The following is a 17608-nucleotide window of genomic DNA, read 5'->3' on the forward strand; positions in this document are numbered from 1 at the left end:
AAATAACTCATCATACTGATTCACTTATTGCTGGCATCTGCTGTGTATGAGGCCTTGTGCTATGGATATATAAACATAGCTCCAGCATGCTGCAGTGCTAATCAGTTGGGGTTGGCATGCGCTAACTGATAATTGGTGACTAAGTGATAATTAATCGGGTTAATGGGAGAGTGTTACATTTATGTTGATAAATGTATGTATCTTGTAATGTCATTATGAACTTTTAACACAGATCCCTCCTGTACCGGTGCCTAGGCTGTCCTGAATGTTTGGATTGCGCTTGGTGTTGCTCTTGGAACACGCTCTTACGTGATGCATGCAGTACAAGCTACCTCTTCAGCTGTGGTGACTCAGACCATGTCTTTAAACCATGGGGTCCTTGTCAAGAGCCAGCCTGCAATGTCCTCTTCTGATCTTGCCATCACAACTTCTCAGATGATGTCTGGACCCCCTGCCAGCCGGAGTCAGGTATCGGCTTCCCAGGCCTCTCTGCTTTCTGCACCTATGTGCACACTAGTAACAAAAATTTCACCTGCAGTGGGTCAAGCATCAAAAGTGATAAGTGGTCCCAAAGTGACAGCAACACAGCAAGCAGTTCCTCCCAAAGCATCTCAGACTACCATTCAGTTACCAGCAAACTTCCAGATTCCCCCTGGTAAGTACTGTCTCATTAACAACTTTTTATTTCTTTGGGCTCCTGTGCTATATTTGTGGTCCATAGAAGGAGAGTTTTCTATGACTTACATTGCAAGCTACAAAGTAGAAGGTAAGTGTGTTGCAATGGTGACAGGCTCTTTGACATGTGATGCATTACACTAGTGTGCTTGCAAATTCTACAGAACATCAGTACTTGTTCACACCAGCAGCTGCGTTACAGCAAAACCACCGGAGGGCAGCGTGAATGCAGCTGCATCAATGTGCTGTAAAACGGAGCACTACACTGTTTACTTTATTTTTGTCGAAAAGTGATATTAGCCACAGTATTGTACGATACAATGGATTTTCTTTTTCTTCACACTGCAGTGGTGTGAACTGGCCTCATGGGGAACACGACTATTTACCTTGTCTTGTGCTGGGACTGCACTGGGAAAGGATGGCCAGGGCACCTGATGTGAATGGGTCCTAACAAACTTTTTATTTATTTATTTTTTTTATTTTTATTTTTTATAGTGTCCACATTGACCCTCCACCCCTTTCCCCAGCCACCCAGTATATAGTCGTACAGGAAGGGCTTGTTTACATTTGCGGTTGAATCTACTGCCTGTTTTTATCAGCCACCCCCTTAAAGTGGATGTAAACCCACTCTCATCCTTTCTAAACTACTGCAATATTGGTTATCTAGAAGGATATACATGCCTCCTGCATGTATACTTATCTGTCAAATGTCTCCCCTCTGTCTGTTACGAGACCCAAAAAACTGCAGATTCTGTGGGTGGGTCTGTTTTCCAGGGCTCAGTGGGTGGAGTTGTGATGTCAGTAGTCTCCCCGCCCACCTCTATATTCCCTTATCAACATGCATTTTGTCTTGTGTATTTCTTACTGCTATGATCACTAATATCCAGTCAAAACCCAGGAAAGCCCCCTCATGACTTCAGCATGCCATATCATGCTGAGGTGTGGAACAGCCAATCCTTGCAGAGCAGCAGAAGAAAGGAGTGGGAGGGAATTGCAAAATAATGCATGTCTCTCAGGCTAGTGCACCAGATATGTAAATCACCTGTCACTCACAGAAAGGGGGAGGATTTGGCAGTTTTTTTTTTTCTGTTTGTCAAGATTTATCTCACTGAACAATAAGAGGATTGCTCAGAGCTGGATTAACTCTTTGTGCAAGACTAGGCTCAAATGAAATCAAAGGAAATCTTATACTCTACATTATGACCTCAGAAAAAAATAAAAATAAATAAATTTCGGGTTTACATCCACTTTAAGCTGCAAAGTCAGATGGGCGTGTAAACATTCAAGTGAATAGGTTCTTTCCGCAACTGCCTTGCTACTGTGTGGTATGTGCAATGCTTGTGGATGCAGCATGGTGGTGCATCTACAGGGTTAAAACAAGCAATCAGGAGTTGACAATTCCCCCTGTCAAATGTCTCTGAAAAGTGATGCACCGCAGATTGCTTTTCAGAGGTGCAACAATGATGGCAGCACATCTAAAGTTTGCCGAATGAAGCCCCAGAATGCAGAAAAGCCTCGCAGAGGATCTAAAACACAAGATACTAGCGCTTTAAAAGATAGTGGTGTGTCCTTTTCAGTTCAGGCTGTATCGTTCATTAAAATAAAACCAAAAACAGTTTTTATCAAAGCAAGATTTTTTTTTTTTTTAAGTTATCTGAGAAAACAGTACTTGGAATTTGCTGAAAATCCAGAAAGGTTGCTTGCTGTCCTTGGAGGATAAGGGATGTATGTGCACAATCACCTGCGGCAGCTGCTTCTTTAGAGTGAAGTCATCTCCTAAATAGGATACCAATAAAAGAATATATAGAGGAGCGCCAAATCAGTAAAAAGTGCATTTATTTTATACAATCAATAAAAGTCTCACTTACATCCATAATTATTATTGTCCTCCGTTTGATAGTCAAATCGCTGTTCCCTTTCGCTGGTGCTGTTACTGGATCAATCCTCCTCCACAGCACGCTAGGGGAAGCTCCGCTGTGTTCTGTGATGCACAGAGACGCAGACTGGCTCGTAGACAGCGTGTGATGTCAGCTGGGGGGTACCCGAGAGCACATCGCGTTTCTGAGCTTGCGCAAGCCTCGTTCGGGCATGCGCGCTCCTTTCTCAAGTGCAGGTATAGGCAATGCTGCGGTGGACGGCTCTTAAATAGGAGAGTGAATAGATAATGACAGACAAAATAGCAATTAACCCTGTAATCGATGCAAGCAGGTTGGGAGGGTTATACTAATGATAATACTATGGCAGGTGAATAAAATATATGGTAACGAAGGTGAACTTGAAAAAGGTGAAAAGTTTTAGAGAAAAATTGTGTGTGTGTGTGTGACAAAGAATGTATGTATAAAAGTTGTGAAAAATTAAGAGAAATGAAAATAAATAATAAAAATTCAATGCAGAAATACTGAAGATAAATATAAAAAATCAATAAATAAACAAACATGAAAATAAATATCAATATAAAGATGGTAATAGTAAGTATGTTTATAGATGGTAGGTAATTTTGGATCTCAAAAGTGTTGATAATAGGCCAAATTGTGCAATGCCTATAGAGACGTTGATAACAACTAAAGGCTTGAATAATGTGAAAATCATAATAACAACAACAACAACAACAACAACAATAGTAGTAGTAGTAGTAATAATAATAATGCTACTACTGCCACTACTACTAATAAATCTTGACTGGTTAGAGATATTATAAATGAAGGAATAACTTCATGGTAATGGCATATTATCATGAGCCCAATTACAGATAAATGTGACTTGGTTGCATTTTTAAACGCACAACAATGATGTTGATGGTGGAGATACAAAATCAATATATGACAATTGTATGTGAAAACTCATGTCATAATTGATATAGGTGATGCCATTATATTATGTTTAAAAGATATGTGTATAAAAAGGTGTGTGTGTGTGTGTGTGTGTGTGTGTGTGTGTGTGTGTGTGTCTCTCTATCCAGGGGTTGACAAATTTGCTTGGAATCTAGGAGCCAGCTAAACAAGTTAGGAGCCAGGTCCGTGATGGCGATCTGGACCTGTCCCTGGCCTGACATGGAGACGAGTGAGGGGAAGATAGCGCCTCCAGCCCCCCCACCTGTCTCCAAGTCATTGCTCATAGCTCTTAGAGGGACATTTTATTTGTTTTATTTTTTTCAAATGACGATTTTTTTTTTTAATTGCATTTTAGTGTAAATATGAGATGTGAGGTCTCTCTGACCCCATATCTCGTATATAAGAGGACCTGTCATGCTTTTTTCTATTACAAGGGATTTTTACATTCCTTGTAATAGGAATAAAAGTGACACACTTTTTTCCCAAGGCCTCTTTCAGGACAGCACCTGAGATAGCGACTCCTCCCTCCTCGTTAGGAAACACCTTCTTCCTCCAGACTTTAAAGGGAGGCGCCTCCCTACCACACCTCAGTTATTGTGTTTCCTCCGGCCCGGAGGGAACATCTTCTGGGAGGGAGTCAGTTTCTCTCAGGTGTTCCTGAGGGACTAGGCTTCTTTCCCTTTTTTTCCTCCTTTAGAGACCCGCTGTCCTCCCGACCTACCCAGGCCTCGGCAGCGGTAGCAAGCGGGCTCCGCTTCCCCTCTTGTGCTCGGAGAGAGCCGAAGATTCGGTGGCCCGCACGTTCGTAGGCGCGGCGGCGCGCGTGTGCCGCCGCCATATTTTTTCCGGCGGTCGCGCCGGAAGTGACAGAGCGGGTCATCGGGTCGGCTGAAACGTCGTTTCCGGCGTGGATGCAGGGGGGAGGAGGGAGGACAGGTGCTGGTGCCTTTTTTCCACTTCTGGTCCGGTGCAGCTGCATTATTGGAGTCCGGAGGCGGCGTGTAGCCACAAGTGGATTTCTGCACACCTGTAATGGAAGATTCAGCGTCTGCAGCGGTGGGGACAGGCACAGGCACCAGCAAAGCCCAGGTAAGAGGCAGCGGTTAAAGTCTGCCTTCTTTTATTTCCTGGCATTTGGTCTCGCTCCCTTTTTTCTTTCCCCCCCTGGTGGCAAGGGGCCTGTCTGGGCACTAGAAGCTGACTGGTTTCTTCTCAGTGCACCTGTGTGGTGATCCCTATCAAGGCTGAGACTGGGTCTCACTAAGGGTTCCCTGTTTTTTTTCCCTTTTTTGTCTTTTTCTTCATAGGCTAAGAGCTCTGACCCAAAGAAAAGATGTCCTTCTTGCAGGGCCAAGCTGGGAGAAAATTGGAAGAAAACCCTATGCAGTCCCTGCATTACTTCTTTAGTTAAGGAGGAATCTGCCTCTGTATGTGAGGATCTGGTGGCCTCTGTAAAGAAGGAGCTATACGCCACGATTCAGAATTTTCGTGACTCACTAGCAAACCAGGCTGCTAGTCAGCCTTCCACTTCAGAGTCTTCCCAGGGGTCTCTCTCAATCCCGGTGTTGGAATCTCTGCCTGAAGACCCTTCAGATAGGGAAAAGCAGTCCACTGCTCTTTCCGTTAAAGATTCGGAAGAGGAGTTGGAGGATTCTGAGGTAGCCCCCTCTAAATTCAAACTGCCCCTTGAAGAGGTCGATGGGCTCCTTAAAGCCATTCATGCTACGCTTGGTTTAAGTGAGGCGAAAAAGGAATTATCACTCCATGACCGCATGTATGCTGGGTTGGGTGTGCCTAAGGGCCGAACGTTCCCAGTTCATCCGGTCATCTCTGAGGCCATTAGGAAAGAATGGCAGGATCCAGAGAAAAAGCCCTTTTTCTCCAAAGCCCACAAAAGGCGTTTTTCCTTTTGAGGAGGACCCTGCAGCAGTGTGGAACATGGTGCCCAGACTGGATGCCGCCTTTTCCCAGGTTTCAAGGTCCACGGATCTGTCCTTTGAGGACATGGAAGTTTTGAAAGATCCGATGGACAAACGCATGGATCTTTTGCTCAAGAGATCATGGCAATCAGTTATGAGCAATTTAAAACCAGCAATGGCCACAACGTGTGTAGCCAGAAATTTAGAATACTGGATTAACCAGTTAAAGTCACATATAGCTGCAGATTCCCCCAAACAGGAAATCTTAGATTAGTTTCCTACCCTGATTACGGCAGTGGCGTATGTTGCAGATGCCTCAGCTGAGGCAATTAAGATATCAGCCAGGTCAGCAGCTCTAACTAATGCTGCAAGAAGAGCCTTATGGCTTAAAACCTGGCCTGGTGACTCGGCTTCAAAGAATAAGCTGTGTGGGTTACCCTTTTCAGGGGACTTGCTCTTCGGCCCTGACCTCGATAATATTCTTGACAGGACAGCCGATAAGAAAAGATCCTTTCCGGTCAAAAAGAAAAAGCAGGTACCAAAACGTCTTTTTCGACCTCAAAAAACTCAGGATCAGGACAGCAAGTTGCAGGGGAGAAGGAAAAGTTGGTCCGCCCCGAAGCCGAAGGGTAGAGGCGGAATTCTCTTCAGTCCTCCTACACGGGCCGAAAGATCGCAATGACTTGTCTCTGCGGGTGGGCGGAAGACTACAAGAATTTCTTCCGCAGTGGTCAGGGATAACTTCAAATCAGTTTATCCTGACCACTCTCGCACAGGGTTACTCACTTGAGTTTGTCAACAACCCCCCAAAGAGGTTCCTGATTACCAACACCCCGCGGGACCCGGTAAGGGCCCTGGCCATGAAGTCCTCTCTAGAGGAACTGATGCAACAGGGTTTAGTAGTACAAGTACCCCTGCAAGAACAGCAGGAGGGGTTTTATTCCCATGTTTTCCTAGTAAAGAAACCGACAGGAGAATTTCGGTTGATTCTCAACCTGAAACCGTTAAACGAGTCCATAAGGTACAGGAAGTTCAAAATGGACTCAATTTTTTCAGTCAGAAATCTGTTGATGCCAGGATGTTTTATGGCCTCGGTAGATTTAAAAGATGCATACCTACATGTTCCGATCTCTCCCCAGTCTCAGAAGTTCCTCAGGCTGGCGGTGAGGTTGGGGGGGTGTGGTTCATCATCTCCAGTTCAGGGCCCTACCCTTCGGCCTGTCATCTCCCCAAATTTTTTTCCAGAGTAATGGCAGAAGCTTTAGCGCCGCTGCGACTTCAGGGAATCGCAGTTATTCCTTATTTAGACGATCTGCTGTTTTTCGCCCCATCCAGCGAGGAATCGCAGATCAACCTAGGCTCGCAGCCATCTGGAGACGTTGGGGTGGATTTTGAACCTCCAAAAGTCGTCCCTAAACCCGTCTCAGGAGATTCGGTTTTTAGGGTATCTAATAAATTCGGTCGATCAAAAAATCTTCCTTCCCTTAGACAAAAAGGACAGGATTTCCGGTGCAGTGCCTTTATTACAGACCAGCCAAAATCTGACAGTAAGACAGGTTATGTCAGCTTTGGGGGTTCTAACTTCAACAATGCCAGCAGTCCAGTGGGCAAGAATGCATTTCAGGTGTCTGCAGGCTTTCCTTCTCAAATCTTGGGATCACACAGTGGCATCCCTAGAGGCAGAGGTAAGAGTGTCAACCCAGGTAAAAAGGTCCCTATGGTGGTGGAAAAGACAGGATGTCTTATCGGAGGGGTTAGTCTGGGCTTTTCCAGTCGAGAAAAGACTAACAACCGACGCCAGTTCCTGGGGGTGGGGAGCCCATCTAGGAACACGTTTCACTCAGGGGTCCTGGGCCAAAGAGGAGGCAATAAGGTCCTCAAACTGGAGGGAGCTCAAGGCGATTGCCTTGGCTCTGGAGTTGTTTGTTCAGGAACTCCAGTCCCATCACGTCCAGGTCCTAACAGACAATGCCACGGCGGTGGCTTATTTAAACAGACGGGGGTACAAGAAGCAGGTCGCTTCAGGTACTGGCCATGGAGATTCTTCGGTGGGCGAAAAGACGTTTGTTATCCCTATCAGCAGTCCACCTAAAAGGGGCAATGATTGCCGGAAAATGGGGTTTACCAGAGGTGGACCTGTTCACCTCAAGGGTGAACGCCCAGGTTCCCCAGTTCTTTTCCCTGGACAGTCGCGATGGCTCGCTGGGCACAGATGCGCTAGCTTATCCATGGGAATTTTCGTCTTTGCTACGCTTTCCCCCCATTTCAGTTAATCCCGTTAATTTTAAGGAAAATTGCTCTGTCAGTTAAAGAACCACATCTTTCCATTTTTTCCGGACAGAGTTATTCTTAGAACAGATGCAAAATTCTTACCGAAGGTAGCTTCAGTTCAGAACCGTATACAGGACATAGTACTGCCAACCTTTTGTGTTAACCCCAAAGGAAATAAGGAGACTCTTTTCCATACTTTGGACGTCAGGAGGACTCTGCTGAGTTATCTAAAGAGGACGGAGTCCTTCAGACGTTCAGATTCACTGTTTGTACTTTTCTCAGGAAGAAAAAAGGGTTTTCAAGCTTCTAAAGTTACTTTAGCTGGATGGCTGAAATTGGCTATCTCGGAGGCATATTCCCAGGCAGGATTATCCCCTCCAGCAGGAATTTGTGCACACTCAACCAGGGCTCTGGCGTCTACGTGGGCAGAGAGAGCTGGTGCCACCCCTGAGCAGATCTGCAAGGCGGCGACATGGTCGAGTTTTCACACATTTGTGAAACATTATAGACTGGACCTCACTTCGGCCAGCGATCAGGCATTTGGCAGAAAGGTCCTGCAAGCTGTTGTCCCGCCCTAAGGGGTAAATCTGTTATCCTCTCAGGTGCTGTCCTGAAAGACGCCTTGGGAAAGACCAAGTTAGACTTACCGGTAACTTGTTTTCCAGAAGTCTTTCAGGACAGCAAACATCCCGCCCTATGGTGTTGTATTATGCTACGCTGTGACTAACGTATGTGTTTGTGTTCCAGCCGGGGCCGGAGGTTCTCTTCTACAACTGAGGTGTGGTAGGGAGGTGCCTCCCTTTAAAGTCTGGAGGAAGAAGGTGTTTCCTAACGAGGAGGGAGGAGTCGCTATCTCAGGTGCTGTCCTGAAAGACTTCTGGAAAACAAGTTACCGGTAAATCTAACTTGGTCTTTTTTTTTTAAAAGAACAGTGAAAAAAAATAAGTTAAAATAAGAAAAAAAAATTTTTTTTAAATGCGCCCTGTCCCGCCAAGCTTGCGTGCAGAAGCGAACGCATATATGAAAGCAATGTTCAAACCACATGTGAGGTATCGCTGCGATCGGTAGAGTAAGAGCAATAATTCTAGCCCTAGACCTTCTCTGTAACTCAAAACGTGCAACCTGTAGAATTTTTTTTAAACGTCGCCTATGGAGATTTTAAAGGGTAAAAGTTTGTCGCCATTCCATGAGCGGGCGCAATTTTGAAGCATGACATGTTGGGTATCAATTTACTCAGCGTAACATTATCTTTCACAATATAAAAAAAAAATTGGGCTAACTTTACTGTTGTCTTATTTTTATTAAATTATTTTTTCCCCCAAAAAAGCTGTGCAAATATGGTGTGACAGACATTATTGCAACGACCACCATTTTGCTCTCTAGGGTGTTAGAATAAAAAAGAAAAAAAAAAGTGTGTGTATGTATATGTAATGTTTAGGTGTTCTAAGTAAATGGAAGGAGATCCATTGGCATTAATGGTTGTAATTCCAACGGCCACCACAAGAGGGCGCCAGATTCCAGAAGGAATAGGATCACAGAAGGGAATAGCATCACAGAAGGCCTCAAAGCCGGGGGCTCAATTACCGGCGGCGCGGCCCGACGCAATCACGCTGGGGGGGTCCACGGAGACAGGATACCCCCAGCTGTGCTGCGCCAGTCGCTAATTCTAGTCGCCAATGCGACCTGGCGCCCGGGTTTTGTCGAGCCCTGTCTCTATCTCTGTCTCTCTATCTCGCTGTAATGTTGTTCTGGCACTGCATTCAGATATCCTTGGCTCGTGATGCAACAAGTGCATTTAGCCACAAGGTGCTATACAGGTTCATTCCTCTGGCGATCCCTTTAGGCTTCGTACTTTACAGTGGGTATACCCCTGAACAGGACCAGTGACGTGGGCAAAGTAGGATAAGGTTACTCTGAAAATTTAACGTACTGGTTCCTGGCTACATGACTTATTGGATCATTACTTGGGTCTGTAGTGTAGTATAGGTAAAGTTTACCTATTACATTTTAAATTTGACGGCCTTTTCAAAGCCTTGATGTTACCATCATGGCACTTTCTCTATGGTGTTTGGCTATGTTGGTTCCCTTATTTTTGACTACACTGTATACATGTTCGTAGAAACGGTCTCGCAGACATCTCATTGTTCTACTGACATATTGCTTATAGCAAATGTCACAAGTAACTAGATATATAATGTGTTACAATTTATAAAAGGGCCTGATTTCATATGCCCTCTGGTTGGATGATGCCCTAAACATATTTTCTCATATCGTCTTCCAGGACAGCCTCTGAGATATAGGGCTCCTCCCTCCGGGACAGGAAACACGTCAACCCAATCAAATAAAAGGTGTGGTCCTCCAGGCCCTCCTCAGTTTTGTGTTTCCTGCCGGATGGGAAGGAGCACGTCGGAACTAGTAAGGGGAGCTCCTTCTCAGGGGTTTGTCCTGGGGGGAGCACCTGGCGGACCTGACCCTTAGCACCCCTAAGTCCGTTCGGAGGGAGAAGAGGGAAGCTATCAGTCCCCGCTGCCGTTTAACGTTCGGAGAGAACGGGACCCCGGTGGGCGGCAATCTCCCCCCTCTGTAGCGCTAACCGCTCGTACCTGGTCGGTCGGATGGCGGGCGAGAGACGTTCGTTTCACCGGCTGGCGTTCGGGTACTGTGAGCGGTGCGTTCGTAAGGAACGCACGGCGTTTGGGGCGGAGTCTTTGCGTTCCAGTATCCGGAAGTGGGAGAGACGCACTTCCGCCGGATTCGCGTCATCTGGGGGCGCCGCAGGACCTGTTCCATTCCTTTGGGCGCGGCGGTGTGACTACAGGGTTACCTGGAGCGGTGTGAAGGCTCAGAGAGACTGAGTAAGACACAGGAACCATGGAGGGCACAGTTGTGCAGGTGGACTCCGGTTCAACAGGCTCCAGTACCTCTCAGGTAAGCTTGGTGAGGGCAGACCAGGACTTACACTGGGGGGTGGAGGGGTCACTCTGACCTTAGTACCCTCCCGGGGTGGAGAACCTGCTGGTGAGGGGGGGCACTTCCTAGGCAGACCCTAGAAGCACAGTGGTGTGGTCAGGGGTGGTATTTTAATGGGACCCTGTTTTTCGTTGTTTTAGGTTAAACAGGACAGAGCCCAGATACCTTTGCCCAGAAGGAAATGTGCCGTGTGCGGGGCTAAGTTAGGCACCGGTTGGGAGAAGCCGCTTTGCCCGGATTGTGTCAGTAGCCTGGTGAAAGAGGACTCGGCAGCTTGCCACAAGGTTTTGACGTCCGTAAAGGATGAGATAGCATCCACCTTCCAGTCATTCAAGAGCATGATGGATAGGGTGCAGGGTCCTTCTGTCTCTTTACCCAGGGCCGTGAGTATGCCCTCCTTGTCTGAACCAAGTCAGGAGGAGGAGGTGGATAAGGAGAGGTTACCTAGGTCACTAGCCTCCTCTAGGACAGAATCTACTTCTGAGTCAGAGAGGGAGGAAGAGTCCATTAGATCATCCAGATACAAGCTGTCTTTGGACGATGTGGGTGACCTCCTCAAGGCAATATATGACACTTTGGAGATCAGGGAAGAACAGGTCCAGCTTTCAAAACACGACATGATGTATCAGGGGTCGAGTGTGCTGAAAGACAGGGTAGTCCCCGTCCATAAATCGCTGGTTGAGGCGATTCTGCTGGAGTGGGAACAACCAGAAAAAAGGCCATTTTTTTCAGGTAGCCTTAAAAGGAGGTTCCCTTTTGAGACGGATGCGGTGCATCCCTGGAACAAGGTTCCCAAATTGGATGCTCCCTTGGCTAAAGTCTCTAAAAAGACGGATTTGGCCTTTGATGATATGGGTTCACTCAGGGATCCTATGGATAAGAGGGGAGACGTGCTGCTTAAGAGGGCCTGGGATGCCTCTTCCATTGGGCTTAAACCAGCCTTAGCAGCTACCTGTGTGGCCAGAAACTTAGAGTGTTGGCTTTCACAGTTACAATCGCATATTTCAGCGGGCACTTCCAGGCAACAGCTGTTGAAGTCCTTTCCGCTACTGTTCAAGGCAGTGGGGTTTTTGGCCGATGCCTCTGCAGAATCAGTCAAATTGGCTGCTAGATCTGCAGCACTAGTGAACGCTGCCAGAAGGGCCGTTTGGCTTAAAACCTGGTCAGGTGACGCAGCTTCAAAATTGAAGCTATGTCGATTACCCTTTTCAGGGGGCCATTTGTTCGGGCCGGCCTGCAAGAGGCGTTAGAGCGCACGCAGGATAGGAAGAAAGCTTTCCCAAAAAGGAAAAAGAAACCTGAAGGGAAGCGCCTTTTTCGAGGCCCTAGGCAGCAGAACCTGCAGGAAAGGGAGGTTCGCCCCAAAAAACATTGGACGGGTCACAAGGGAAGGGGCAGAGGAGGAATCTTATTCAATCCTCCTCAACCCTCCCCTAAAACCCAGTGACTCCTGCGTCCCGGTGGGAGGAAGACTGGGGAAGTTCCTTCCACAATGGGATACTTCAACCGAAAGTCCGTTCATTCGAGATGTAATAAGGAACGGCTACAGGTTGGAGTTTGGTTCAGTTCCCCTCCCAAATTTTCAGGTAACCAGGTTACCAAGGGACCAAGAGAAGGCAAAGGCTCTGGGTCTTCTCCTAGGGGATCTGGTGGACCAAGAAGTACTGGTGCAGGTGCCTCCGGAGGAGCGAGTTTTGGGGGTTTACTCCCACGTATTCGTGGTAAAGAAACCTTCGGGAAAATTCAGGCTAATACTGAATCTCCGCCCTCTGAACAGGTTCATAAAATACAAGCGGTTCCGTATGGAGTCAATCTTCTCGGTAACCAAGTTTCTGTTTCAGGGCTGTCACATGGCCACCGTGGATCTCAGGGATGCATATTTGCATATCCCGATTCATCTGGAGTCCCAGAGGTTTCTCATGTTGGCGGTGAGGTTGAACATGGGTGTGTTACACCTCCAGTTTCGAGCTCTCCCTTTCGGGCTTTCAGCCTCACCAAGGATCTTTACAAAGGTTCTGGCAGAGGCACTGGCCCCGTTAAGGCTCAAGGCTATAACAGTAATTCCATATCTGGACGATCTACTGTTCATAGCCCAGTCGGCCCAACAGCTGCAGAAGGATGTGCAGGAGGCCTTGGGTTTCCTGCGCTCACTGGGGTGGCTAATAAACCAGGAAAAATCCCAGTTAACCCCCTCACAGGAGGTCCTGTATTTAGGATACAGGATTTCTTCGGTGGAGATGAGGGTATTTCTTCCTGCGGAGAAGATCAACAAGCTAGAGCAGGCGGTAGCCCAGCTTCAATCAGGTCGGGAAGCCCAGATCAGGGAGGTTATGAGAGTCTTGGGGTTGATGACATCATGCTTTCCAGCGGTGGCCTGGGCAAGGCATCATCAGCGCCCTTTGCAGAGACTCATGCTCAGTTATTGGGATGGCAGGCAGCAGAGCCTGGATCAGGTTATGCCCCTATCCTCGGCCGTCAGGAGGTCTCTGTGGTGGTGGCGGGCCCAGGTCAACCTAGACAGGGGTCTTCCCTGGTCCCCACAAGCTACGGTGGTGGTCACGACCTATGCCAGTGCGCTGGGTTGGGGTGCCCACCTAGAGGGAATCTTAGCCCAAGGTACCTGGTTGAATCTAGAGACAGGTCGTTCCTCAAACCAGAAGGAGCTTCTGGCAGTTTGGAAGGCTATAGAAACCTTCCAGTCCCAGTTACAGGGCAGGGATCTGCAGGTTCGGTCAGACAATGTGGCAGCAGTAGCCTACCTGAACAAGCAAGGGGGAACCAGAAGCCCCGCGCTGCAGGTGATTGCGGACAGAATCTTCTGCTGGGCAGAGAAGAACTTGTCCTCAATATCAGCCATTCATCTGAAGGGAACTCAGAATTTGCTGGCCGACTTTCTCAGTCGCCAGAAGATAGGTCAGGACGAGGTCCCTCGTCCCTCAACAAGGAAGTGTTCGAGGAGATTGTGTCATGCTGGGGAAGGCCAGAAATAGACCTATTTGCAACAGAAGGCAACAGGAAGGTGACACAATTTTTTTTCGGTTCACCCACAGGATCGGGCCAGGGGGATAGACGCCCTTGCCAATCCATGGCTGTTCGGCCTGTGTTATGCCTTTCCTCCCGTAAGGATGGTGGCGGAGGTCCTGCAGAAGTTCCGATCGGAAGCTACGGACCTCATTTTAGTGGCTCCTTTTTGGCCAAGGAGACCCTGGTTTGCCAGCATAAAGAGATTGGCTGTTCATCCTCCGCTGTTTCTACCAGTCAGGGAGGATTTGCTTTCCCAGGGGCCGATCCTGTATCCTCAGATAGAGAGACTCAAGCTTGCGGCCTGGTATCTGAGGAACAGATCTTAAGATCACAGGGTTTTTCAGAAAGAGTGGTTAAAACCTTGTTAGAATGCCGTAAACCAGTAACTAGAGCAATTTACGCCAAGATAGGAAAGAGGTTTAATTCCTGGTTGCGAGAACAGGGGATTGCAAGTCCCGGGGTCCTGGCAGTCCTAGATTTTCTACAAGCAGGGGTAGAGCTGGGCCTATCCATCAGCACAGTGGCGGCCTTAAGTGTTTTCCTTCAGTCCTCCCTCCAGCAGAATCCTTTTGTCAGGAACTTCTTCAAGGCTTTAGCTAGATCCAGGCCTGTGAGAATGAAGACCTGTCCTACTTGGGATTTGTCCTTGGTTCTTAGGGCTTTGACCCGAGATCCATTTGAACCATTAGAGGGAGCATCACTTAAGTGGATGGTACTGAAAACTGTTTTTTTGATAGCGATCACGTCAGCTAGAAGGGTCAGTGATCTGCAAGCGCTCTCGGTCAGAGAGCCATTTTTGTTAATTTTAGAGGACAGGGTAGTACTTTAAGACTGACCCTAGTTTTCTTCCTAAGGTTGTGTCTACTTTTCATAGGACACAGGATATTATTTTACCAACATTTTTCTCAGCCTCAGGAGAGGATGAGGCGAGATCTTTACGTTTGTTAGACGTCAGGAGAAGTCTATTAAATTTTTTAGAGTCCACTAAGGTCTTCAAGAAGTCAGACTCACTTTTTGTCAATTTTTCAGCCGCCCGCAAGGGCTGCAAGGCGTCCAAATCGTCTATCGCCAGGTGGATACGAATGGCGATAGTTAAAGCCTATGAATTAGAGGGGAAGCAGGCACCCTTAGTTAAGGCACACTCTACAAGGGCGGTTTCCGCATCATGGGCAGAGAGGGCTGGAGCCTCTCCGGAGGAGATTTGCAAGGCAGCAACGTGGTCCAGCTACTCAACGTTTGCAAGGCATTACCGTCTGGATTTATGGTCTGATAAAGAGCAGACTTTTGGACGTAAGGTCCTCCAGGCAGTGGTCCCGCCCTGACAAGGTGAGCGCCTTGCTTATCATCTCAGAGGCTGTCCTGGAAGACGATATGAGAAAACCGAGTTAGACTTACCGGTAACTCTTTTTCTAGGAGTCTTCCAGGACAGCCTGGTTTCCCACCCAAAGTTGTTTAAGTTGGACTAAGTGGTGAGGATGTGTACTAACGTGATTGTTAGTGTGTTATGTCTTTCAGAGCCTTCCGGCGGTTCTTGGAGTAAAACTGAGGAGGGCCTGGAGGACCACACCTTTTATTTGATTGGGTTGACATGTTTCCTGTCCCGGAGGGAGGAGCCCTATATCTCAGAGGCTGTCCTGGAAGACTCCTAGAAAGAGTTACTGGTAAGTCTAACTCCGGTTTTCCCTCTTTCGTCTTTCAGGACAGCACACTTGAGACCTTGGCTCCCTCCTTCTCAGGAAATGCCACCTCCACCAGATCTTTAAAACCATTCCTTCCCTCCAGCCCTTCAGTTTTGGTGTTTCCTCTGGCGGGGAGACATCGCTAGGAACCTGGGTTTAATTCAGCTGGGGAGGCTGAGTCCAGTGTTATCCTGAAGGCAAATCAATCGTTCTGGCCTTCAGGATGTCTGGAGAGGTTGAGGTCTCATACATGGCAGCAGGGCTGGGGAGTCCGTTACCTGCAGTGTTTGGCGCGTCCCATCCTTCCTTGGGGAAAGCGGAGGCCTGGGACATTCATTTTGGCGCTGCCTGGGGAAGGTGTTTACTGGAGTGTCCGAGTCTCCCCCTCGTTAGTGCGGCTAGCATGGAGCGCAAGGCTGGGTTGGAAGACGGGGCGACGTCTTTTCTGACGGGAGAGGTCACATCCGGTTCACCCGCGACTTCAGGTTCCGGTCGTGGGATGCCAAAACGAATGGCGCGCAGGCTGGTGTTTGCCCCATTCACGCTGTAGCGACAGCTAAGAGGAGCAGTTTGTGGCAAACCAACCATTCGGGCCGAAGAGATGTCCGAGACTGACCCTTCCCGTTCTGTTCCGGGTAATGCCAGCACCAGCCATTCTAAGGTAAGTGGAACCCTGGGGTGGTGTTCCCTTACTATTTTCCTGCTTGGCTCCACGGGTAAACTCCCCTCCTTGGTGGGAGGGGAGGAGTTGCATGTCTGGGACCCTGGTGGTGGTCGGAGGGGTACACTCCTGGTGTCGGTCTGGTGTTGATTTTTTTTTTTTTTTTTTTTTTTTTTTGCTGGCAGAGGCTGATGCTGGTGGATCATGCTGAGGAACAAAGTTCTGGTCTGGCGGCTTCTGTTAAAGAGCTTTTCAGTCTTTTAAGGCTTTGTTTGAGAATTTTAAGCCTATACAACCCCCAGCTAGTCCTCTGCCAGCACAGCAAGATGTCACACCTGGCCCCTTAGCAGGTCCCTCTGCTAATGAAGGGTTACCTGGGGGTAAAAGAACAGCACTAGAGGATGATCCTGACAGTGAATCCTCAGACTCTTCTGAGTCAGATGGAGAGAAGGTGGATGGTGAGTCCTCCAGATCCTCCCGTTACAAGCTCTCCTTGGAGGAAGTGGAAGAGCTCCTGGCAGCTATTCACACTACACTAGGTATCCAAGAGGAGGAAAAAAATCCCGGTCTCTCCATGACCAGATGTATGAAGATCTCAGAGAACTGAAGAAAAGGGTCTTCCCAGTCCATGAGGTTCTAGTAGACACCATTAGGAAGGAATGGCGAGACCCATAGAGGAAACTTCGATTATTCCCCCCCCAAAACATGGCCACAGCAGGGACATCCTGATTACCCACATTTGAAATTTCCTTTGAAATGGAGCCATGTAAATGACTGGGTGCCAGTCTCATTATCGCAAAAACTGGGTGACATGGAGTGTCCTAGTGTTGGTGCCCTTCTGGGTACTATGTTAATGCTATTATGCAAGATGTTCGCACATGCATCATCAACACAGAGAAGCTATTTGTTGATGGCACGAACCTCGCCCAACTCCAAGCTGAATGGTGTAGATGGGGTTAATTGTTTGTTTTTATACAGATCTACTTTCTCACAAACCTGTGGAGTCACCAACTTGTTTTGCAATACTATAAGCTCTATTTAGCATCCACTTAGGGTAGCACCTATCCAGAAATCTTTGTAGAGCGCACTAGCTTCTATATTGAATTGTGAATCTTTACAGAAAATACGTCTTAAGCGCAAAAACTGTCCTACGAGGATACCCCTAATAGTGTGCTTGGGATGTTTAGACTGGGCTGTGAGTAAAGTATTCCCAGATAAAGGTTTCCTATATAGTGTGGTACTTACTCCCATTCCTTCTCCCATGAGACACACGTCTAAATAACAGACCCTGTTGGGATCTAGCATTCCTGTGAATGCCAGGTTTTTGTCATTGAGGTATCGCAAAAAACTGGTCAAACATGTCACCACCATCCATGACAACCAGCAACAGGTCATCAGTATACCTTAAGTAGAGTACAATCTGGAGAGGAGAACCCATTTAGATCACAAAGATGTGGGATCGCTTCCACCAACCCATATAGAGGTTGGCCAAGGAGGGAGAAAATTTGGCTCCTGTTGCAGCCCCGCACCTCTGGAGATGGACACCACCAAACACAAAGTAGTTTTGTGTCAGTAGTC

At 47.7% G+C, this 17608-nt stretch overlaps 1 protein-coding gene across 2 annotated transcripts in view; it reads left to right on the plus strand.

Moving 5' to 3' along the window:
• Positions 1-236: 236 nt before the first annotated feature.
• Positions 237-17608, plus strand: part of TAF4B (TATA-box binding protein associated factor 4b) — a 337116-nt gene continuing 319744 nt past the window's right edge. For both annotated transcript variants that reach the window (XM_077492599.1, XM_077492600.1), the window contains exon 1: positions 237-655. In XM_077492599.1, the coding sequence (XP_077348725.1) occupies positions 313-655 (343 nt within the window). In that variant the 5' untranslated portion in view covers positions 237-312. The remainder of the gene's footprint in view (positions 656-17608) is intronic.

Source organism: Lithobates pipiens, unplaced genomic scaffold (assembly GCF_037356315.1).
Source record: "Lithobates pipiens isolate NorthernLeopardFrog02 unplaced genomic scaffold, aLitPip1_a1.2 Scaffold_19, whole genome shotgun sequence".
Taxonomy (NCBI): Eukaryota; Metazoa; Chordata; class Amphibia; order Anura; family Ranidae; genus Lithobates; species Lithobates pipiens.